Source organism: Ochotona curzoniae, unplaced genomic scaffold (genome assembly GCF_017591425.1).
Source record: "Ochotona curzoniae isolate NIBS_2020 unplaced genomic scaffold, NIBS_Ocur_1.0 scaffold_461, whole genome shotgun sequence".
NCBI classification, from domain to species: Eukaryota; Metazoa; Chordata; class Mammalia; order Lagomorpha; family Ochotonidae; genus Ochotona; species Ochotona curzoniae.
Window position 1 is genome coordinate 6,947,389 of NW_024467120.1, and position 23,305 is coordinate 6,970,693.

General features: G+C 51.2%; 1 protein-coding gene across 2 annotated transcripts in view; it reads left to right on the forward strand.

The window, feature by feature from the left end:
- Positions 1–3,562: 3,562 nt before the first annotated feature.
- The window catches only part of E2F3 (E2F transcription factor 3), a 77,712-nt gene continuing 57,969 nt past the window's right edge, over positions 3,563–23,305 (forward strand). The window contains exon 1 of one of the 2 annotated variants that reach the window (XM_040967745.1): positions 3,563–4,104. In XM_040967745.1, coding sequence (XP_040823679.1) covers positions 3,724–4,104 — 381 coding nt within the window. In that variant the 5' untranslated portion in view covers positions 3,563–3,723. Of the gene's footprint in view, positions 4,105–5,125; positions 5,417–23,305 lie in introns of those variants that run through there. The other variant, XM_040967746.1, reaches the window with a different exon arrangement.

Below are 23,305 nucleotides of genomic sequence, written 5' to 3' on the forward strand. Positions count from 1 at the left end.
CAATGACCCCTCTCTCCCCCTGACAGGTTACAGAGGTTAGGGTACAGACATATCTTTCAGGGCCACCATTCAAACAACCACATAGGCTGATTCTAGGACAATCAGCTGCTCTGGGGTTGCTGTCAGAGCCACAGGAGATAGAGGTGGTAACTGGTGGAGCGATCCATCTGTGATTCTTCCTGTAAGGGAAGGCGAGGAGGGCTCGGCCTTCAGAATAAGCCAGAAGCCGACCACTAAGAGGAGCAGGTTGAAGCAGGGTGGACAGCATCTGACCTTGCCAGTCCTCTGAAGCTGTCCCAACAAGTGGACACTCAGAGACTCTCAGGAGATTAGAGGACTCCAAGGAGCTGGAAGGCCACAATCACAAAAACAAGCAGTATTATCAGCAGGCACCATGTATTGAGCACCTGCTGTATACTCTTATAGCCTCTCGGCCTCTTTTCGTCACAACATTACAATATGGGTTCCTATTTAACAGCTCAACAGGAAAAGGTGTTTTTTTTTTTTTTAATTATTGGAAAGTCAGATATATAGAGAGGAGGAGAAACAGAGAGGAAGATCTTCCATCCGCTGATTCACTCCCTAAGCAGCCACAACAGCCAGTACTGCACCAATCTAAAGCCAGGAGCCAGGAACCTCTTCCAGGTCTCCCATCGGGTGCAAGGTCCCAAGGCTTTGGTCTGTCCTTGACTGCTTTCCTAGGCCACAAGGCGGGAACAGGGTGGGAAGTGGGACCACCGGGATTAGAACCAGCGTCCATATGGGATCCCGACAGACGCAGAGGCAAGGACTTCAGCCACTAGGCTATCACACCAGGCCTAGGAAGAGGGTTCCAGTCAGAGGCAGAAACAAAATTTGAACTTACCTCCCTTTGCCCCCCAAAACCCTTTATGTTTTTACAGAAACATGCACCCTCCTGTACAAATGAACAGACTACCTCAGATTTTTAGCTATTTGCTTCCAATACCTCTTCTTGCTCAACACTTTAAAGTCCTGATCAGAGGGGGTCACTGGGTGTAAGAATGTCAAAATATCTGTTTCTCTACCAAACACCCTACGTGAAAAAAACAAATGGCTAAAGAGAATGATGGACATTTAAAAGCTTTGTGGATCTGAGTTGTGAACATGTGCTTTCTCACTGCAATCACGGGGCGCTCAACGACAGAGGACTCCGTGCCCAGTCCCAGTTCCGGGCTTCTCTCGGGGTGAAATGCAGGCTGGTAAGGACTGTGATGTGGTGTTGGCCCTCCCCCAGGACTCCAGGATGTATGCTCCAAGGGCGATTCTGCACATCGTGCCATGCAAGGGGTGACAGCACTGAGTTAACAGCACTGGAGGGACAAGACCAAACAAGGGCTGATACGCTACTCCTAGCTCAACCAGGAACCCATGTCCTTTATTGCTAATAAGCCCCCGAGACAGTGCCAGTGTACCACTGTCAAGAAACCCCAACCACAAGCTTGACTCCATGACAAAAACAGTCCTGAGCCTGGTACAAGGTTTACCAGCAATGTTTTACTTTTTTTTTTTTTTTGGAAAGTCAGATTTACAAAGAGAAAGAGAGACAAAGAAAGATCTCCCATCCGATATTCACTCCCCAAAATGACCTAGATGACTGGAGCTGAGCTGTTCCAAATCCAAAGCCAGGAGCCTCCTCTAGGCCTCCCACGAGGGTGCGGGGTCCCAAGGCTTTGGGCCATCCTCCACTGCTTTCCCGAAGTCTCAGAAGGGACCTGGATGGGAGGTGGAGTAGTTGGAACACAGATCCTAGTGCATGGAGGACAGAGGACTAGCCAGGTGAGCCATGGTCCCAGCCCCTACCAGCAATTGTAACATATTCTGTTTCAGCAAGGGTAACAGGACTGAAGTATTAAGGAATGCTGTGAGGTGTTTCATAGGGCCGTGAACCCATGGATTGGGGTACGGTGGGTGGCAGAAGGAATAATCTAACTCTGGTGAGTGGGCTCAAGGTATTGCCATCCTCAACCAGCAGGTGTTTTGCATAACTCCCAGCGACAGGAACATAAATAAGTACACACACATCTTTCCCTACGTTCCTGTAGAGGTCTCCTTTCCTGCAAAAGCAATCTCCACCGGCCCAGTTTTTGATTCTAAAGCCCCTGAATCGCTACAATCCGGAAGTCCGTTTAACAGCAATATTTTATTTTCTCCTGACAATAATAATAATAATAATAATAATAAAAACCCTAAAGTTTCGGCCTCGGTCTAGGTGGCCCTGAGTTTGCCTTTCCTGGTTGGGGTGGTGAGCAAAGTTCGCAGGAAACCCGGGCTGCTCCAGGCCCCTGTGGGTGTAGCTGGGGAGAGCATCCTAGAAACGAGTGCTTCTTGGGATTACTGCTGGAGGATTAGAAACCGCTCTGGGTTAGCCCTGATTACCCGCCCCTGGGTGTTTGTGGGCCCGGGCGGGTGTCTGCTGGACTCGAGCCAACACTTCGCGGTACGATTTCAAGCGACAAAACGAGTGGGGGGGGTTTGTTGTTGTTTGTCTGAAACTGAAACGCAATCTATGCTGAGAATGAAGCTCCCGGGAAGGATCTGGAACGTGGAGGGAGCGGGGCCTGCCATCGCGACAACCGAGCCGCCTACCCCCACCAGTCAGCCTGCCCACATGCTTCTGTCTGTCAGCCCCGGGCTCGGGATCAGCTCTCGCCGCCGCACGGCTTGGATTCCGGCGAGGCAGAGACGCGCGATTTAAAGGGGCGCGATTGCCACCTGCCAGGCGACGTCCGCACTGTCCAACTTGCCTCGGGCTGGGATGGGGTGGGTGCCTGGGGGTTAGAAATTTCCTGCCGAAGCTCATCCACTTCCACTGACCAGCCAGAGAAAAAAAAAAAAAAAGCTACTTCTCCGAAGTGTCCCCGTGGTCACCTTGACAATTCCCAAAAGCGAAACTTGCGCTTAGCTGGACGTCCAGGGAGCGGAGAGCGGAGTTCCTGCCCAGGTCTCCGGGGGGCGGGGCCTGCGCCGGAGGGCGGGGCCTGCGGAGGGCGTGGCCACCGTGGGAGCGAAGGAAGGCTTCTGCTCCACCCCGTAAGGAAAGACCCCTTGCTCCGCTCCCAGCCAATCACGGATGCCTATGCAAATGAAGCCCCTGTCGCCCCGGCAACCGCGATGCACGGCAGCCAATGAACAGCACCCTCCGCGCGGTCCTGCTGCGCGATTGGCACGGAAGGGAGGAGTTGCAGGCCCAATGGGCTGCCGGAACGGGCCTCGGAGGGCTGGGGGGCGGGGATATGCAAATCTAGTTTGAAAAGCCGGCGGGAAATCTGAGTTTCGCGGGAGGACCTTGGCGCGTAAACCGTATCCCTTCATTCATTGTCAGCAGCAGCTTCCTGGAGCCATTTTTCAGCTGCCGGCTGCAGCAGCCCGGGCTGCCGCCGCCGCCTCGCAATCCGTTGCATCGGCCGCCCCCGACGCCTCCATCCCGTCTCGGGGCCAGCTATCCGTGCGGCCAGGACCCTCCTCTCTCCAGAGCCCCGATTATTTTTGGCCCCCGGGGCCTGCGCGGCGCGGAAAAATAAAAAGAAAAGAGAGAGGAGAGAAGGGGGCTAAGGAAGCGCCGGGCGGGGAAGCGAGGAGAAGGAGAGACTTGGAAACTCCGGCTGCAAATAATAATAATAATAATAAAGAAATAGAAAGCAATACATGGATACAGCATAACACTAAAAAAAAGAAAGAAAAAAAGAGAGCAAAGAGCGAGAAATGAGAAAAGGGATCCAGCCCGCCCTGGAGCAGTACCTGGTGACCGCCGGGGCCGGGGAGGGGGCGGCCGTCGTCGCCGCCGCAGCCTCCATGGACAAAAGGGCACTGCTGGCCAGCCCGGGCTTCGCCGCTGCCTCGGCCGCCGCCCCGGGCGCGTACATCCAGATCCTCAGCACCAACACCTCCACCACGTCCTGCTCCTCCTCCTCCCTGCCCGGCGGCCCCCTGCTCCCCAGCGCCCCCGGCGCCCCCGGCGCGGAGCCCACGGCCGGCAGCCTCCTCTACAGCACCCCGCACGGACCCTCGAGCACAGCCGGGCTGCTGCAGCAGGCGCCGGCGCCAGGACGCGGAGGCGGCGGCGGGGACGGCGGCGGCCCTCCGGTAATAACCCTCCGGGAGCCTCGGCGGGCAAGGCCGCGCGCGCGCGCGGGGCTGGGGGTGGCGGGCGGCCCGGGAGCGCGAGGCCGAGCCGCGCGGGCCTGCGACAGGCCGGCCTGCTCCGAGCCCTTGCTGCTCCTCGTCCGAGGGCTCATTGTTGGACTTGCGCCTTCCCACCGAGCGCCGCTTGGCCGGCGAGGCGGGGAGCGCGGCCCGGCCGCCGGGTGCAAGCGGGGACCGCTTCGGGGCGACCCGTGCAACACACTCCCAAACTTTTCGGAACCCCCCCCTCAACTCTGCTTCCCCTGCACTTCTTCCCCCCCTACCTCCTACCCCCCACTCCCCCTCCCCCGTGGTTCTCCTCCCCTCCAACTCTTGAAGCTTCCTCTTTCTCGGGCGTAGGAAGGGGTCACGCCCCGGATGGAGAAGGGGTGGGGGAGGGAGCTGGGAACTGGGGAGTTGGGGGACCCCCCGGCAGGGCAGACCTTGCCACCCTAGTGTGTGTGTATGTGGGGGTGCTCACCCCCCACGCCACTGTCGGAGGCGCGTGGGCGGCTGGAGGGGGTTCCTGCAGAGAGCTCTCAGTTGCAGGGGCTCGGTCGGGCTGCGCTTGACAACATTTTTTTTGGGGGGAGGTCTCTGTGAACTCCGGGGGCGGGCCACAGAAGGGCTGGGGGAGGCCGAGGGGAGTCGGGGTCGGGGTGGAGGAGCGCGCGGTCGGCTGGGGCGTGGGCCGGCCGGCCGAGGGGGGTTCTCGGGGCTGGCTGGCGCTCGGCCTGGGCGCATCCTGGCGGCGCCCGCGTGGCCTCCTTTTGCTCGCCGGGCCCCCGGGGCCTGCCTTGGACCCGCCTCTCCGACGAGGCTGGGCCCCCCTCGCCTCCTCGGGCCCCGTCCCCCCCCCTCTTTCCTCTCCGCCCCTGGGCGGGGGCAGTCGGTTCCCGTCCCGCCGCCAGGGTCTGTCCGTCTCCCCGGGACCCGCCGGTGACGTTTCGCACACGTGCGCGGAGGACGCGCCTGTGACTGGGGAGGCGGCGGCGGCGGGAGGGGGCGCTGGAGGGGCAGAGGGGGCACCCACTTCCTCCTGCTCTGCCGGCTCCCTGGCCTGGGACGGTCCCGGCGCCCTCGCAGCCGCCCCGGGCACCGCCGCCTCCCGCCGCTTCGCCTCCCGCTTCCCCCGCCACACACACACACACCCCCGCCGGCGCCCGCCCTCGCCCGGCGCCGCCGGTCTGCTCGGCCCTCCGGGCCCCCCGCTCCAGCCGGCCCCCGCCTCCCCGGAGCCAGGCTGGTTTCGGAAATGCCCTTACAGCAGCAGGTTAGTGACCGGGACGGTCGGGGGGTGCCGCCGCTGCCGCCACCAGCGCGGGCACCGGGCGGGGCTGGGCCGAGGCCGTGCCGGGGGAGACGAGTGCGCGGGGGTTTTGGAGTGGGAACGGGGGGTTGGGTGCTGGAGGGAAATGAGTAAGCAAGAAAAATCTAACTAAGTCAGTGGCCCGGCCTCGGGCTCCGGGAGCCCCCTCCGCCCCCCGGGGTGGCAGGGTACGCCCCGGAGGGTGGGCACGGTGTTGACCGGGCTGCCTTGTCCGGGGGCGGATGGATGGGCGCCGGGAGTGCGCAGGGGGTTCTCGCCCCAGGGCCGGGAGGTTGCTCTGCCGCGCGTCTACCCTTCCCCGGTGCTGGAGGGGGAGGGGGCGGGTCAGAGGGTAGGGTGTCCGAGGGGGTCCCGGGCCACCCGCCGCCCCCTCCCTTTGTCCCCGTCATTGAGGGATGATTGAGGTCAGTAGGCGGCTTCTCTTTTTCCCTGGTACTCGAAAGAAGTGTGTCCGGGAGGTCTTCCCTCCCCCCACCCACCGCTTCTTCCTTTCTCTCCCTTTTCTTCCTTGCCTCCATGCCTCCTCTTGGTCCTTCACCCTCGTGGCGAGGCTAGAACCCACCCAGACTCGGTTGGATAAAGGCTTGCCGGCTGGCACGGGTCTTGGAGCTCCTCCTGGCTCAGCTGCCACTGGGGGGTCTATTTTCTGGAGAATCAAGACTTGGCAAGGGGGAGGGGGGTGTCTTAGAGTCTGCATATAGGGTGGCACTTCGCGACCCGGCAAGGGTTTGGGGAGAATGAAGATGCTTGTTTCTGTACTGTTGGCTCAGTCCCTCTCCTGGTTGGGTTTCTAAACTGCCTCCCAGGAGCCCCGCAGATACTTCCTGCGGATGTGTGATGCAGTGTGTCAAAGGAGCTCACCCGGGTTTTTAGTGACTAGGGTCTGCCAACAGGGGGGAAAGAGTACAGCTCTTGCTTTCCACCTCGTGGGGAGCTGGCGTGCCGGGTTCTGAGTTGCAAGAATATTCCATGCTTTTATGAGCACTAAATACTCCCACTGACTTGACCGAAACATGCTTGGACATATGGTAAGCCCATTCCGCTCCTCCCTTTCCACAGTCCTGTGGCTGTGTCAGAACCTCACCTGGAACAAACCGGCCACTGACACTTCCTGGAGTGGATTCACCATAATGGGGGAGGGGGCGGGGGAGTTTTGGTCATGAGAAATTATGAGACCACCAAATGGCGCTTTTATTTTTTTAAATCATACAATGCCTGCAGGGCTAGGTTTCCAAGACTTACATAGCCAAATGTTAGTGTAATTCATTCAATTTAAGTATTTAAAGTATATATACTTAAAAAAAAAAAAGGCCCTCAACACCATCCAAGTTATTTCAGAACTTGACCCTATGGGTTTATTATTCCAGGGAGATATATATATATTTGAATGTGTGCATAGAGTATCTTCTATTAGAGGAATATAAATGTTGCACGTATACCTACTCAGCAGCGTTATTATATAGGATTGCCGTGCTTGCTGAATCTCTGGTTAATTGTGCTTTTAAGAGCTGTTGCTTGTGGAGGGTGGAGGGCTGTGGTTCTTCAGTGCATCCAAGATTCTAGGCACAGAATGTACAGTTTGACTGGTTTTTCCTCATCAAAATTGTGTAATCTCCCTTCCCCAAGTCTAGACAATTTCATGCTGTTCTTTCCCTAAGCAGGGATAGGCGGGAGCTGATAGCAATTGGTTCCACAGAGATAAGCGCATCTCCTCGCTTTGAGCCCCAGGAGTTGAGAAAGCTTCAAGTGGGTCTGCAGACCTTCATCAGATCTCCAGCAAGTCACTGGCTGCTAGCACTGTTTCCTCTTTAAAGCAGGGACAATGCCAGTACTATCTTTGAGGGTCTAAGGACTGAAGTATGAAATGCGTGTAAAACGTGGCACAGGGCCTGGCAAGTCGTGATGCCTAGAGTTGAGAAATGTCGTTTTGATGACTTTGAGAAGTGTTAAGACCGCTTGTACATGACCCCTGTATTCACATGTGTGAGCAGAATGGTTGAGCATTTATAAAAGTGTTGTTGTTTTAAGCCATTAATGCACTTGGGTGTTTATATGTCTAAAATATGGCCATCGCAGAAGTAGATGAAATTGGGACTTCTTGCTAAGAAGGGCGCCACTGAAGCGTGCATCTTGAGTTGTGACAAATGAAGACCCGTGCCTCCTCACCCTTTAGCTTGAGTCCAGTCTTCGCCTGGATTTCAGGGACCTGACAGTCATGAGGAACGGTTTGTGTTCCAACTCTTCAACCTTCTCCATGTCAAACACCTGCAGGGAACAGATTTGAGTGTTAGAGGTAAATTGTTGGGCCCAGCACGATGGTACAGTGGCTAAATCCTCACCTTGCAAGCCCAGCATCCCATATGGGCGCCACTTAATGTCCCAACTGCTCCACTTCCCATCCAGCTCCCTGCTTTATGGCCTAAGAAAGCAGCAGAGGATGGCCCACATCCTTTGGCCTCTGCACCTGATGGGAGACTCGGAAGAAGCTCCTGGCTCCTGGCTTCAGATCGGCTCAGCTCTGGCCGTTGCGGCCCTTTGGAGAGCGAACCAGTGGATGGGAGATTTTTCTCTTTCTCTTCTCTCTGTAAATCTTGTCTGCCTTTCCAATAAAAATCAGTCCTTAGCGGTGAACTGTCAGAGATGAATCCAGAGAAACCTACGTCGCAAGTGCTGTCCACTGGAGCAGGTGGGGCTCCGTCACTCTCTCTGCCTCTTCGTTCTTACAGAAAGAAGGTGAAATTATTTCGTTCATCGAGGGGAAAAAAAATGGAGATCTGTTCGTGCCAGAGGCAGTGACCTGTCACATCTCATCTCGGATATCCTCCTGTTGTAGCAGCCTGCTGGTTACGTCTTGGGAAAGAACCCTTGCCGCTGGGATTTTCGTCTGAGGATGGAGGAGCTGGGTGCAGCTTTATCGGCGACTCTTCCCACACCAGAAGAGCCGGCTTACCACGATTCTGCACTCAGTCATCTGACTTCTGCTGAGATACATGCTTGATGCCAAGTTCAAGCTCAGAATGTGTAGTCACTTTAATACTTCAGAGTGGAAGTTTTCATAGAACGCAGTGCCCAGATTTGAGTCAAAGCACATGGAAGCGTGGCACCGTGAGTGAAAGCACCCGAGCTGGAGAACAGGGAAGGGGCTTGTTGGCTGGCGTGGTTGTCCTGTCCACCACCGCCTGTGTCACACTGGGGAACACGGACTCCAAGTTTGATGTGCTGGTGAAGCTGACGTGAAGACAGACAATAATATTCTCAGCTTTAACATGAAGAAGTTAACACCGGGGGTAGCAGAGCCTTTATTGTATTCCCTCGACTCTGGCGGCATCATTGTCATCCCCAGAAGTGGACCACCACACCTGTATACCCCTGCCCGAGATTCCTGTGTGGTTCATTGGGCAAACAGCTTCAAATAGTGTGTTCTGCCTGCTCCGTTGTAGGACCAGTTAAAACCCACTTTCCCCAGCTGAGCACCCTGTAAGTAGCTGCAGACATTTTTAACGGGGAAGGGTGAACATCAGCTGGCTGGACTCCTCCTGTCCAGTCCTTGCTGGATTGCCATGAAAGCATTGCAGGTAGTGCCAGGTGAAGAAGGTGAGATTGCACATCTCAGCAGATAGTCTAAGCTCATTTTGTTTTATAAGGAGGGGGACTTCCTGAATTCTTTTAAAGTCCTAAAGTGTGTGGTTTAGTACATTCTCTTCATGAGAATGTATTTACAATTGCTACAAAACATTCTTTTTTTTGGGGGGGGTCCCTGCTAAGGACTAAGAAGGGAAGACAACTAGAAAACAGTAAATAGAGGAAACCACCAATATTATCTCCTTCCTGCTGCTCTGACCCTCTCCTTGGCTTCAAAGAATGACTCAGAAAATGTATCTCACACAAAAGTGACACAACAGAAGGTTCAAAACTCGAAACCTTACAGGGCGAGGATGCGGACCAGTAGAGAAGATGACACAGGGAGCTTTTGCTTTAGTAAGAGGGATATTGCTCTATTTTCTGTTCATACATTGGCTTCAAACATTGTCCCTTAAAAGCCGGATGTTTTCAGAACTTAGAAGAATAGGAAAGTTAGAAGAATGCCATCTGTCTCCCTGTGACCTTAACTGAAAGTCAGTTTGGCAGCCACACCAATTAGCTGCAGGATAACTTTGAAAAAACTCTGAAGGGCTTTCAGAGTTGGGATACAGTTAGGATACGCTGGGTGCCAGGTGTATCCTAAAGCCCCGTCTTGTAAACCAGAGTAGGGTCTCTGTCGGCCCAACGTGGTGGTGGCTGGTGGAGGAGGGAGAGGATTAAACCAAGAATAGTTGACTCGGCTGCTCTCTGTCGCTGTTAGTGCCGTGTGGAGCATATGAACTGTCCAGGTCACTGTACTAGAACCTGGCCAGCACCAAGAGCTGCATTTCAGGTTGGTCTACGTGGGAATGGGGATTTATGATGAGATCTTGGGACCATTCCATTTGAAAGCCGTCTGGAAGACTCCTCATCGACCCAATGCCCTTCGTTTTGCAGGCGAGGAAGTTAAGGCCCAGTGCAGTTAAACTGCTTGCCCAAAGTCACAAGCTCGCTGTGGCAAAGCCAGAACTGAAACTGGAGACTCGAGTCTTAGAAGAAGCCTCATTCATCAAGAGAAAGTTAACTCTCTCATGTGCCGTGCGTGGGAGAACTGGGACATGTGGAATACATGTTGTGTTGCCTTCGGGCCTGCTAACTTCTTTTTTTTTTTTTTTTTTTTTTTAATGTACACCTAAAAGTGTGCCCTTTGGACAGTTGGGCATGGGCGACAACTCACTCGCAGAGATACAAATTAAGCCAGGCTACTTGCAATGTCGAGTCAAAAGGATTGATTTTTAAAACAGAAGGAATGATGAAAAATCTTGACATTTTCACTGCTGCCGAAGGTATATATAAATCTCAGTGCATTTTCTCACAGCTTTCTTGGGGAGAGGGGAGTGGCGTGCACCTCTCATGTTACAGGCTTTGCCCTGACCCAGCCGTGTCCTGAGATCCCACCCGACCCTCCTGGTTTTCAGCAGAGCCCGGACCTCTGCCCAGTAGCAAGCTGCTCCAACCCGGTGGCTAGCTGCAGGAACATGCCAGACTGAACAAAGCAGCGGGCCACTTACCTTCCAGAGGAAGTCATCACGAAGCCAGCATCCCTTTCCTTAAAATGCCTTCTTTTTTACTCGTGGAACCGAGAAAGCTTAAAAATAGAATCGCTGCAAGGCCTGAAGCCTGAGAATGAAACATAATCCAGGATGGCTGCCGCTCCCTGACTTGGTAGCGGTGGTGGGGAGCTGCGCTTCATGGCCCAGAAAGCAGCCCTGCTTACGTGCTAGCAGCATGAGCGTCAGGCCCCAATGGACAAGAGCGGGTCTACTGGTGGGGGTGTTTTCGAATGATTTCCTCTGGAGGATGTTGTCGGCAGGTGGAGGCCATCTTGGGGAATGGGGACTTGGAAGCTGCGCCCTTGGCCTTGCCTGCTGGCTCTTGTCAAACAGCTTCAGTGAACATTTCGGTGCCTCCAGCATGCGCCTGACTGTTGAGAAGCACTTCTCCGTGCTTCTGTGCTGTAGTGCAGAGCTGTGGGTTCTCAGGGACATGGATTGTGAACTTGGGGCCTGTGACTTTCTGTCTTTCCGCTGTGCACCCCATTTCCAATGCTTTGGTAATTACCAGGGTTGGGGACCAATAGAAAGGATAACAAGTAGCTTCTGCTTATGGAAAAATGGAATGAAAAGGTCCATTTCTTTTTGATGACAAAAATCTTAAAATGCATGCGTAATCCATTCTGGATCTACATTTTCCATGAACTTTTTGCAGCTCTCTCTGTCCTGTCTGATGAGACATGTGTCCTTGGGGTCCACACTGCCCCTCTGCACCCTCCTTCTATGCAGGCAGCCCCTTGGAGAGGAGGCTCTAGGTATCTAACCTGCCCGCTGAAGAATACCGAGAGGCCTCCCTGAGTCCTGGAGCTCGGAGCCAGAGTGCCTGGTTCCTGTGCTCCCTGCACAGGTTCCCTGTCTACTGGTTCCTTTCCCAAATGCCAATGACAGTGAAGGCCAGGCTGGATGGAAAGCAGAGGTGGGAACTCGGCCTGAGTCTCCCGTGCCTGTAGCCAGGCTCCAAGTGCTTTGAGTCATCTTCTGTTGCCTCCCCGGCTATGCATCTGCAGGAAGCTGGATGGGAAGCGTGGCTGGGACTGGAAGAGGCACTCTGATACGGGATTTAGCTGTTGCCAACAGAAGCTTGACTCCAATACCCAGCTGTGCTGTGAAACTTTTAGGCCAACGACTTGCACCATCTTCATTTCCTTGCAGGGCACGCACCGGGAGGCTAATAGTTGTGCCTCATGAGTTCTCGGGGCAGCGGGAAGGCAAAGTGAATTGGTAATTGTGAAGCTGGTGCAGTACGTGGCACATGGCAAGGTCTGTGTGAGGGTCTAGGAGACAGCCTCTTGGACTTGCCTTCTCCCCAACATCTTTTGGGTTCTCTCATGCTCTTTTTCTGGTCTTTGTGTTCATTTCAGCCCATTTGAAAAATGCTGGTGATGGGGAAGGGTGGACTGTGGACAGCTTTCTCCTGAAGCAGTCATTGGCATCTAGGCTACGGTCTTTGTATCCCTTTATAAACTGTGCCTTGACCTGGGAGAAAGAAGAATAAGTTTATTATAACAGTAGTATCAGCAGCCACAGTGGCATGAATAAAGCCTGTATTTCTGTGAGTGAATCTTAGTAAATGGCACTGTTAACATAATCTCGCTTCTGTACACGACCCTGGCTTAAAACTGAATGGCAAAAATCAGGGTGTCTGAGCTCCTGGCCCCGGCTGACTTGGGGGTCACCAGCATGTGTACATGGGTTGGAGGGTGGGGTCTTTGTCTCCAGAAGCAGCTGAGCCTGCCTTAGGTCTGCCTATTCCCATTCTCTCTGTCTTAGCCCGCTCATCTTATGTTTGTCCCTTCTTTCACACCTTCCTGTCTCTCCCTCTGCCTGGCTCCCAGCAGGTACAGACTTGAGCTTTCAGCAACTGTTTCCGGGACTTGAGCCCATCAATGATAATCTTGTCCTAACATTCAAGGAAGGATGCAGTCGTACCTCCCCCAGTGTGTTTGTGAAGACGGGAGGAGGTTTCCCTCCCATGCGTATACTCGCATGGAGTTCACATCTTGCTAGTCCTGCTGCCGTCCTTCCCACTGCCCCTCGAGGCCAGTGCAGAGACCCCCTGACCTCCCAGGGGCTCCCACACCTCCCCCACCATCGCACTCCCCTGAGTTCATGGTCACCTCTAATGCAGCATAGACTTGTGTCCTACACATCTCCTCCACACCTGTGCACTCTGAGGAGTCATTCTGGCCTTCAGGTGGTCCCTACGATGGCTTTGCCATTGCAGACTCAAGCATCTGGAAGGCGGGGTTTCACTAGACAGCCTGCAGTGTACTTGGGGCTGGGTCAGTGCTATGGGTCAAGAGAAGGATGGGGTGTGATCCATCCACAAGCAAGGCTGCCAGGGCTCAGGAGACCAGCACTTACAGTCCCCGGGTGCGTGGTGTCCTTCAGAAGAAGCAGCCGAGGGTCAGCAGATCCTGGGAACACGGCGGCCATAGCACCTTGGCTTGCGAGTCTGGAGCTTTTGAATCTCCCAGGGTGCTTTTAGAAAAACTGACAGCCACCCTGCCCCCCATCGAGGCCTCAGCTAGGGGGTTTTCCTTCATGTGTCCCACATGGATTTGGGGTGCACTCTTGGAGTGCCCAGGCTAGGGGAAGCAGGACAGAAGGGAAGCCTTTTCTGGCTCGGGACACATACCAGAGTAGGGGCAGAAAGGAAGCGGGTTGGCACAAGGGGAGGCTAGTTGACTGGGGAAGTGATGGGACCCTACTCTGGGTCTGTCCATCACATGGGTCTCAAATAGGCTATTACAGAATGGCTTGTCCTGCATGTTGTGCTGGTTATAGTGGACCTTGAAACCTGCTCCAGGCAGCAGCTGCCAGAGGGAAAGACAGGCCGTGGATTGCACCAAGCCTCCAGGCTTCTCAAAATGCCAGAAATCTACCAGTTTAAAAATGTTGGCTCCATTAAAAAGGAAAATGTGCAGGCCAAACAAAATAGGTCTGTAGGCCAGATTTGGCTTAAGGGCTGCCACTCAGCAGTCTCCAGTCTATGGGATAATAATAGCTAATGTTTATCGAGTGCCCGCATGTATCGAGGGCACTAAACTAAGTGCTTTACTCACATTAGCACATTATTCACGTAACAACCTATGAAGTGGTTATTATGATCATCTGTGTTCTACACAGGAGGAAACAGCCAGCCAGGGGTTAAGGGCCTGGCTCAGGGCCCCACTAATAACTAGGGCAACTGAAATTAAACCCAAGGAGCCTGGCTCCAAAGTCTCCGCTTATTTCCAGTTTTTATCCTCTGTGTCTCTGGCGTTGTGTTAAGCATGCAGCAGGAACCCAAGACATCTGTCCGTAATAATCCAGTGTTTCCCAACTTTTGCAGATGATAAAAATCACCTGTTCTAGATGTAGGCTTCCAAGGCTGCATGCTTCCTCCTTGCTTAATCAGGATTTTCTGAAATGCTTGGGAGGCCCTGTGGCAGGGACCCGAGCCCAGGTGAAGCTTCCCGAGGCTGTGTTGTTCAGGTGAAGGCAGGAGTGCTCTACTGTGCAACTCGGCTCTCCTAGTGGGCAAGGACAGGCCCGCAAACCCTGGGGCCCAGGCCCTTGTAGTTTCAACTTCAAGATTCCTGGGTCATTGCTAGGGCAAGCCATCCAAAAATGGGTTACCTAAAACCCAAGAGATTGGAATGAGGGGACTCCCGCAGCAGTTAATGAACGTAAACTTGGGAGTTCAGAGTGGGCTTTCCAGGCCAGCTGCGAAGCTCCTGGGAGTACAGGGAGTGCATGAGTTTACTGCCTTGGAGTAGGAAAACTTTCTGTTGTGCTGTGGCTGGAACAGGTAACCAGGGAGCTAGAAAGCCAGGCACATGAATGAGAAGAGCACCAAAGCACACTTTCGAGAGAGTGGCTGCTGTGGAGCAGATGTGTATGGAAACAGAGCAGCAGCACTGACAGCGAGAGAAGGAAGGATGGGCTAAGGGAGAAAAGTGCAAGGCCTCTGACTCCCAGCATGGTTAACTCATGGGACTGGAGGAATGCGTGAGGCTGAGCTTCACTCCAGGGATGCTCCATGAGGTTGATGGAGTGGATGAGTGACACCACAGTTCTCCAACTTTCCGACAGGGTGCTGCCCTGGAAATGTGACCCGGCACAGAGGTTTCAGCCTCAAGTAACCATGAGCTGGTCTCCCTAGCTTGGTTTAAAAAAATAATAATAATGTGGTACCACAGAGACCTTTTATCATTTTCACTTCTCCCTCTGTAATATGAAAACGAGACGAATTCATCAGGTTGATTTTGGGGGATCAATAATGTTAGGGCTCCCAGAGACAAGCCATCAGAGGTTATTTATTAGCTGCTTTCCAGGGCTGTGCCTGGCTCCTAGCTGCTCTGAGAAGGCCCCATGTTTGTCACCTGTCAGCAAAGTCTGCTGGGCAGCTCCTCACCATAGGAGCTGCATTTATGGCATTCCTCACCATAGGAGGAATGGTGGCTCCCTTGACCAGTATCTCTGATTTTTGCCAATTTTTAAAAAGTAGATTTTTTTTTTTAAAGATTTTTTATTATTATTTTTTTATTGGAAAGACGGATATACAGAGAGGAGAGACAGAGAGGAAGATCTTCCATCCGATGATCCATTCCCCAAGTGAGCGCAACGGTCGATACTATGCCAATCTGAAGCCAGGAGCCTCTGGGTCTCCCACGCGGGTGCAGGGTCCCAAAGCTTTGGGCCGTCCTCGACTGCTTTCCCGGGCCACAGGCAGGGAGCTGGAAGGGAAGCGGGGCTGCCGGGATAGAACCGGTGCCCATATGGGATCCCAGGCGTGCAAGGCGAGGACTTTAACCACTGTGCCACCGCGCCGGGCCCTAGATTTGTTTTTTTAAACACTATCTAGTATGCTAAACTTTAAAGATCAAAGTCATCCTCTGGTATCCCAGAGAAAAGAGCTGTGTTGTGTATTAGTGCCTTCCTCTGTTGAGGTTTAAACTCAAGCTTTGTGTTGAAGCAGACTAGTCACTGTGTTGGGCAGCAGAACTTGGGAGGGTTAGGGATGGGGTGGTTAGCAGCCTTTTGTGTTTTCTGCTTTGCTTGTCAGTGTTTCAGACACACCAGTTCTGAGAGTGGTCTCTGGAAGACAGGCTTTGCAGGCCTGCTGCCATGGTGCCATGGGAGGCTGTGGAAGGAGTCTGGCTCCAGACAGGCACTGCTGCTCACCTGCTGGCAACATTGTTACTGATTGCCTCTGTGAGCCCTCCTGCTTCCCTAAAACAGTGACCCTGTCTCCTTTATCAGTTGAAAGAATTAAATGAGAAAGTGTTCCCCACCAGTGTACCCCAAAGTGGGAAGTGCTCATTTCTTGAGCACTTTTTTTTTTTTTTAACCTCTTTGGGGCAAACAGACTCTGAGGGGTACTTGCAAGTTCTTGGAAAAATTAAAGAACTTTATTTTGAAATGAATGCATTTTTTTCCCCTGTAGTACACACTTGAGCATTTCAAGTGAACTTTCTGTGTACATGAGTTGCACAGTGTTTTTTCACCAAAACTTTGAATTCCATTTTCCCCCAGCTTTTTCAAGTCCCGTTATATTGGACACTTGGCACACGTACTGTTTGCATTTGTGCAGAGTGCAGTTCCTGCATGCTGGGGATTTCACGGGTTATCGAAAGGTCATTCTGGACCTCAAGGAGTTCTCCAGCAAACAGGGAGAGATGAAACGTGTGCTTCCCTAAGCCGGGGCAGGCACTGGAACACAGCAGGTTGTGTCATGATTGGGCCAACCATCTTGGGTTGCAGTCCCACCCCCTCTTCCATCCAGCACAGCCCAGGAGACAGCAGGAGGGCCCTTGTGCTTAAGCCCCCGGCCCATACATGCAGGAGGTTCAGATGGTGTTCTGGACTCCTGGCTTTGACCTGGCCCAGCCCTTGCTGTTGGTGGCATTTTGGAAGTGGGCCAGCAAATGGAAGATCTCTGTTGGCTCTGCCTAGTAAATAAAATTGCTTTTAAAAATAGAAGGCCGTAAAGACAATAAGAAAACAACAGTGATCCAAAGCGGTAGGGGCTATGGGAAGTTTAAACTACAGCGGGGTGTCAGCACAGCTGACATTTTGGTAGAATTTTGAGATGAGGGTTGCTCTGATCTGGCAGAACTCATTTAGATGCCTGGACCACCAACTACCAGTCACACCCCCAGTGATAACCAAAGTTGCCTTCAAACACTGCCAAATGTCTCCTGGGGACAAAAGTCACCTGCTTTCCACATGTAGGACCTTGAAGACAAGTAAACGGGGACTCAATGTATGCATCTTCTGTACATGGTAGATACTTAACATATTATTTTGTAAAAGAATAATAATGCAAAAGCAAATAGTTTCTCCTAACTGATGTTAACTTTGGAATGCTTGCCCAGCACGCTTAGGAACTGTGGTCCACTTGCTGGGTTGATGGTGTGGGAAACGAGTTCTCTGTCACCTCCAGAGGCCAGGCCTGTGAGCAGGCAGCGTCTGAATCAGCTGTGAGAAGCCTCCCTGGCTTGGAGAAGGATCAAAGTCTACACTTCAGGGAAGGGATTTTTTTGCATTTATGATTGACTCAGCTGGGCAATTAAGAGAAGCCTTCTGCTCAGAATCAGTGTCTCCATTTGGTTGTAGTTATTTAAAAAAAAATTATTTGATGCCAAGAGAGACTGAGATGGTATGCTCCCTTCTGCAGGTTAGTGCCCCTCATGCCTCCAGGGGCCAGGACTGGCACAAGCTGATGTGGGTGGACCCAGAAACAGTGCAGGTCTCCCATGTGGGTGTCCTGCACCCAGCCCCTTAGCATCACTGTTGCTGCGTGAACAGGAGTTGAACCCAGGTCCTCCAGGATAGAATGCAGACTTTTTCACCATGGGGCTACACGCTGACCCTGGTAGTTTGGTCTTTTAATCTCAGTCTACTGCTTCACAGTTCAATGATTTGGGTGCATTACTTGTCTTTTTTCAATTTCAAGACTTATTATTTCTATTGGGAAGGTGGATTTATAGAGAACAAGACAGACAGACCTTCCATCTGCTGGTTCACTCCCCAAATGGCAGCAGTGCCAGGAACTGAACCTGTCAAAAACCAGGAGCTTCTTCCCGGTCTCCCACACAGGTACAAAGGCCCAAGGGCTTGGGCCATTCTCTCTTGCTTTCCCATGCTGATTTCAAGGAGTGGGATGGAAAGCAGAGCAGCGAGGACATGAACTGGTTCCCATATGAGATCCTAGCACTTGAAAGAGGTGGATTAGCCAGCGAAACCATTGTGCCAGCCTCATCACTTGCCCTTTCAATACAGAAACCACTTCGGGGTCGAGGTATGGAGTGCAATAATGCCTGTAAAGTGCTGGCTATAGCCTCCCCCCTGTCCTGCCTGTCACTGATTAAACAAGACTCAGCACCCCCCAAATTTATGAAGAGATTTAAACCCCATAGTCTTTGGGCTGGCACTGTGATGGAGCAGGCCTGAGGTGCCAACATTCCATATGGGTGCTTGTTCATGTCCTTGCTGATCCACTTCTGATCCAGCACTCTGCTGATGTACCTGAGAAAGCAGCAAAGGATCGCCCCCAATGCCTGGACCCCTGCATCCACATGGAAGACCCAGAGGAAGCTTCTGGCTCCTGGCATCCAGTGGACCCAGCTCCAGCCATTGTGGTCATTTGGTGAATGAGCCAATGGATAAAAGATCTCTGTCTGCTTCTAAATAAGTATTTTTTTTTTTTAAAAGCAGCCCCACAACCAGTGTTAATGGAGAAAGGCTGTTGGTTAATGGGTTATGGTAGAAGCTTGATCCTAGAACCCCATGATTGAATCAGGATGGCTTCGTAAAGGGAGGCCATAAAAGAGGGTAAAGGAAGAACGTGCAGAAGAACCTCAACAGTTTTTTTAATGCGATTAAACTTTAAAAAAACTTAACCAACAATTAGATGTTACCTTATTTATTTATTTATTTATTTATTTATTTTGGAGGGGAGTGGCAGAAATGTTTTATATCTTATCACAGTTGGAGCAGTGGTTACTCAGCTGTTGATTTTTTTTTTTTTTATGTAATGATGCGTTTAAAAAACAAGCCTGAAGCAGATTGCTTTTGCTGGCCTGCAGCAGAGCCCAGGCTAGTGGGGTTAGTGAACCAGACAACTGTAAGCACAGCTCTTCCTTCCCAAGCAGCTCTTCTCGGGCATCTTTGGCTCTGCCATTGTCTTGTCGCTTAAGGGCAGCTCAGCCACCCTTCCCTGTGGTGCCTCTGTAGCCACTGTTCTTGCTACCACACCTAGGCACTGACTATAGGTTCAACCATGGGTCCACCATCCAGCCACCATCCTCGGTGTCAGGATATAGTTGTGTTGGAGAAAAATTTCCCTGCCTTTGTATGGCTTGTGTCATATAGTTGATGGAAGTTTGCCAGGTACTACATAGCCTTTCCTTGTCTTGAATGGATTCTGGTTGGCTTGCATTTTATTTTGTTTTGTTTTATTATTTATTTAAGAACCCGGGTACTTAGAGGTGATGATGTTCAAGACCAGCAGCACTACTTGGGAACTGGATAATAATGCAAGTTTGGAATTGTATGGCAGACAGACTGAATGGAAGCTGAGCAGGTGTGGCCAGCAGTGTGTGGCTTAACCACTTCCCGGATCATGGACATGTGTCATGAGACCCAGCATTTGGGATGTGAAAGGCCTTGCTTGGGCCAGGGTGCAGTTAGATGAGGTGTTGTTCACGTCATCATGTAGTTCTCACCAGAGTCTCCAAAAGGCAGTCAGGGTTATTGAGACACGTGAGGTGCTCCTGGACCAAGGGTGAAGCCAGCAGGGGAGACTCTGAATGAACCAATGAATCGGCCTTGAACTTTTCATCACCCTGAGAGCCACGAAACTTGTTTCTCTTCATTGTCCTCTTACCTCACTCCACTAACAATCTCCACAATTGGATTGCCAGCCAGTTATTCGGGGCTGGGCTGGAAGTGCAATGATGTGCTTAGTGTTTGGGTCTGAAAAGATGCTGTGAGGAGGAAGTAGGCTGATGGACCATGGAAAGCATCCAGCCCGGCCAGAGTGGCCACTTGATGAATCTTGGTGCACTGCCCGCCCCATCCTGGTTCATTGTGAAAGCCAATGGAAGCCTGAAACAGGCACCACAGTTGTTAGCATAAAAAAACCTCAGGTTGTGCATTTTTTGAATGAATATGTGAATTATCACCAAAATCATAAAACTAAATGTCTGGATTAGAGTTTTTGTTTTCTTTTAAAAATATAATGAAATAAATTTTAAAACTCGTAAAGTAAAAATAGATTTTACCTGTTTTGGGTTGTTGTGGGGTTTCTTTTGTTTTGTTTTTGTTTTCCTTTTCCTTCTTGATGGGTTAATCTAAAAAGTGGCCGAGTCAGATGGACACAAATACTTACTTGGCTGCTTCCAAACCTGAGTCTGCTGATAAGTACTGTGTCTGTCAGCAATCATTTAATCTGCAAACACTAATTAATTATCGCCATGTCAGTAGGCATGTTTTGTAGTTCCTTTTAGGGGAAAAAAAAAACTCTTGAAAATGTGTACAAAATATGTCCAAGGCCCTGCTATGCTGTTATGGATTGGGTTTGTCTTGTGGTTGCTTTTTAAAACCCCCGCTGGCCACTGGTGGGCATTTCCTCTCCCTCTGTGTCCACCTCCAGCCCATGTGATGTCCGGGGACAGTGACTGTTTTAGGTTCACCATTTGTGGCTGATTATATGGTAGAAGAGGGGAACAGGAGGCAGGCAGTAAAGTTTGCTGCTCTGGATGGTAAGGCTAAGGAAGGGACCTCCTGTGAGCACGCCCTCAAGGCTTCAGGCCTGCCCCAACCCCTACACTCCCTTCCAAAGCCAGCTCTGGTGACCAAGATGCTCATGTCCGCTCTGAATGGTGGAGGAGCCATTCTGTTTTGGGTTGAACTTTGAGAGTATTGTGAGCTGAACCTGGGGATGCACGCGACAGTGATGGGCGGCCAGCAGCTGCACCCTCTTTGTGACTCGCTTTTGATTTTCTGTTAACAGAGGATCCTAGAGTAAAAACAGCACACGGCCAGGCTGCTCTGGGGAGGCGATGCGGGTCTGCTGCAGTGTCCATTTGGAATCGGTGAAGCCCTCCCAACCTTGTGGGATGAGGCACTCCAAGGTCATACTCGGAAAGACTCTTACTACGTTTTCATCTGAGAGCTAGGGGCTGATCAGCTAAAATGCAGACTGTGACGTGCAAGTGCCAAGGGGACAGTTGCAGGGCTTGCCATGGCCTGTGTGCCCAGTCAGATTGTTTGCTGAGACAGAAGGAAGGAACTCAATGATTCTATTACTCCTGCAGCTGGGAGCTCCCTACTGCGTGGTGTCCCTGCAGCGACGAGGGAGTGCTGGCTGTGTATGGAGCATATGGGCACCGGTGTCCAGCTCCATGAGTCTTTGTGGTGGAAACACACACTCTGTCACCTTTTTCTTTTTTTAGAGAAAGCACTTTTGAGACCTTACTTGTGAACGTATATATAAGTGGAGCAAACCCTAAAATACCCTCTTGGTTCCCTCCTGGTCCTGCTTCCTTCCCAGAGGAAACCACAATAACAGCTTGGTCTCTCCTGTTTATATCCATTCCGCAAAGCGTGTATTTTATATAAAAGTACAAATGATTTAAAAATACAAGAGCAGTTGGAATTGTGGTTTGCAGGTTTCGCCGAGCTAGGTACAGACGAATTCCCATCTCCATATGGAGCTGTGTGATCCCTGGTGAATACCTGTTCTTCTGACTTTAATCTTGAGTTATGAAAGTACTACCCTGGACATCTGTGTGAGTACACACGTGTGTGTGCACATGTATGTGTTTTGCATCATAATGCACATATCAGAACACTGGTAGACAGAGGCCAGCCTTGTGGCATAGTGAGTGAAGCACACAGCATCCCATATGGGAATTGTTCTGTGTTCTGGCTATTCTACTCCTGATCCAGCTCTCTGCTGATGCACCTGGGAAAAGCAGGGGAGAATGTCCAAGTGTATGCTGCTTCCCACATGGGAAACACAGAGGAAATTCCGGGCTCCTGGCTTCAGCATGGCCTAGCCTTGGTTACTGGAGCCATCTCATCTTCCAGCATATGGAAGATCTCCCTCTTGCCCTCGCTGTAACTCTGCCTTTCACATAAATAAACAAATATATATATATTTTAAAGGTAGACAGCCAGATTGCCTTTCAGAATGGGTGAACCAATATATGTTCCTACCAGGACCTGTTTTCTCATTTTCTTTCCAAGGTTGAATACCTTTGTTACAAATGATGCTAAGTGATCTTTACTTTGTCATTCTTTAGTTATTACTACACCTGCCACTATGTCACTGCTATTGCTGCTACTGGCTAACATTTGTACAATTTATTGATCTGATCTGATCTTTCACATCTCCATGGAGTGGACATAACTGTTGTCCAACTTTATAGGTGATGAAAGCGAGATGGATTAGTAAATCTGACTTTCTCTGCCCTGATCTACACTTGTCTGAATTGCCTTCCACAAGTGAGCCCTATATCATTTTGTTTATAAAGGTATTTAGAGTTTTCCTATTGTATGATTAGAACTTTTTTTTAAGATTTATTTATTTTTATTGGAAAGGCAGATATACAAGAGAGAAGAGACAGAGAGGAGGGTCTTCCATCCTCTGGTTCCCTCACCAAGTGGCCACAATGGCTGGAGTTGAGCCAATCTGAAGCCAGCAGCTTCTTCTGGGTCTCCCACATGGGCGCAGGGTCCCAAAGCTTTGAGCCTTCTTCGACTGCTTTCCCAGGCCACAAGCAGGGAGCTGGATGAGAAGCGGGGCTATTGGGAATAGAACCGGCGTCCATATGGAATCGTGGCACGCTCGGGGCGAGGACCTTAAGCACTACGCCACCACTCTGGGCCCGGATGAAGAGAATTTTGACTGGATTATTGCTATTGGGCTTTTTCCAATGTATGGGTTTGTGTTGTAAATGTTTTTTTTTTTTCTATCAGTCTGTCATTTTTATTCCACTTTTATCTGGGATCTATTTTTCTCTGTAGGAGTTTTTTGTTGCTGTGCATTTATAAATAACATATATGTAAACGTATGCCCATGTATAAAATCACAGCCTCTACAGTTTACGAGCTTAGTGGTTTGCTTTGGGAAAGCCTTTGCAAATTATAACAATGGCCTCCTATATCTTCTTCTTTGGACTACATCGTGTTATTTTTTCGACCTTTAACCTTTCTGGAAGGGAATGTGTATATATGTTAAAGGTCAGATTTTACGTTTTTCTCCGAATGGATTGCTGGCTATATTAGTGTCATTTACTGAGTGGTTGAGACAATGCCTCCTTTATCTCATTAGAGAGAGAGAGAGTGTGTGTGTGCGTGTGTGCGTGTGTGTGTGCGTGTGTGCGTGTGTGTGTGCGTGCGCACACATGTGCTCATGCCTGTACTACTCTGTGTCTGGCCCTCCTTTCTACTGCATTGACCTTGGTCTCTTTCTAAGGAAATAACGTATCTGCCCCTTCTCACTTTTTGTTATTAAAATTCTAGTTTTCATGCTTACCCTTGAGGCAAGGGACTCCTCCTCTGCATCCCTGCTGAGTTCAGACTAGTAAGAAGGATAGTGGCTGTCTACACTGAAGCGTCGTCTGCACTGCAGCAGCCTGTGGGGTTGGGAGTGGTGTTCTGT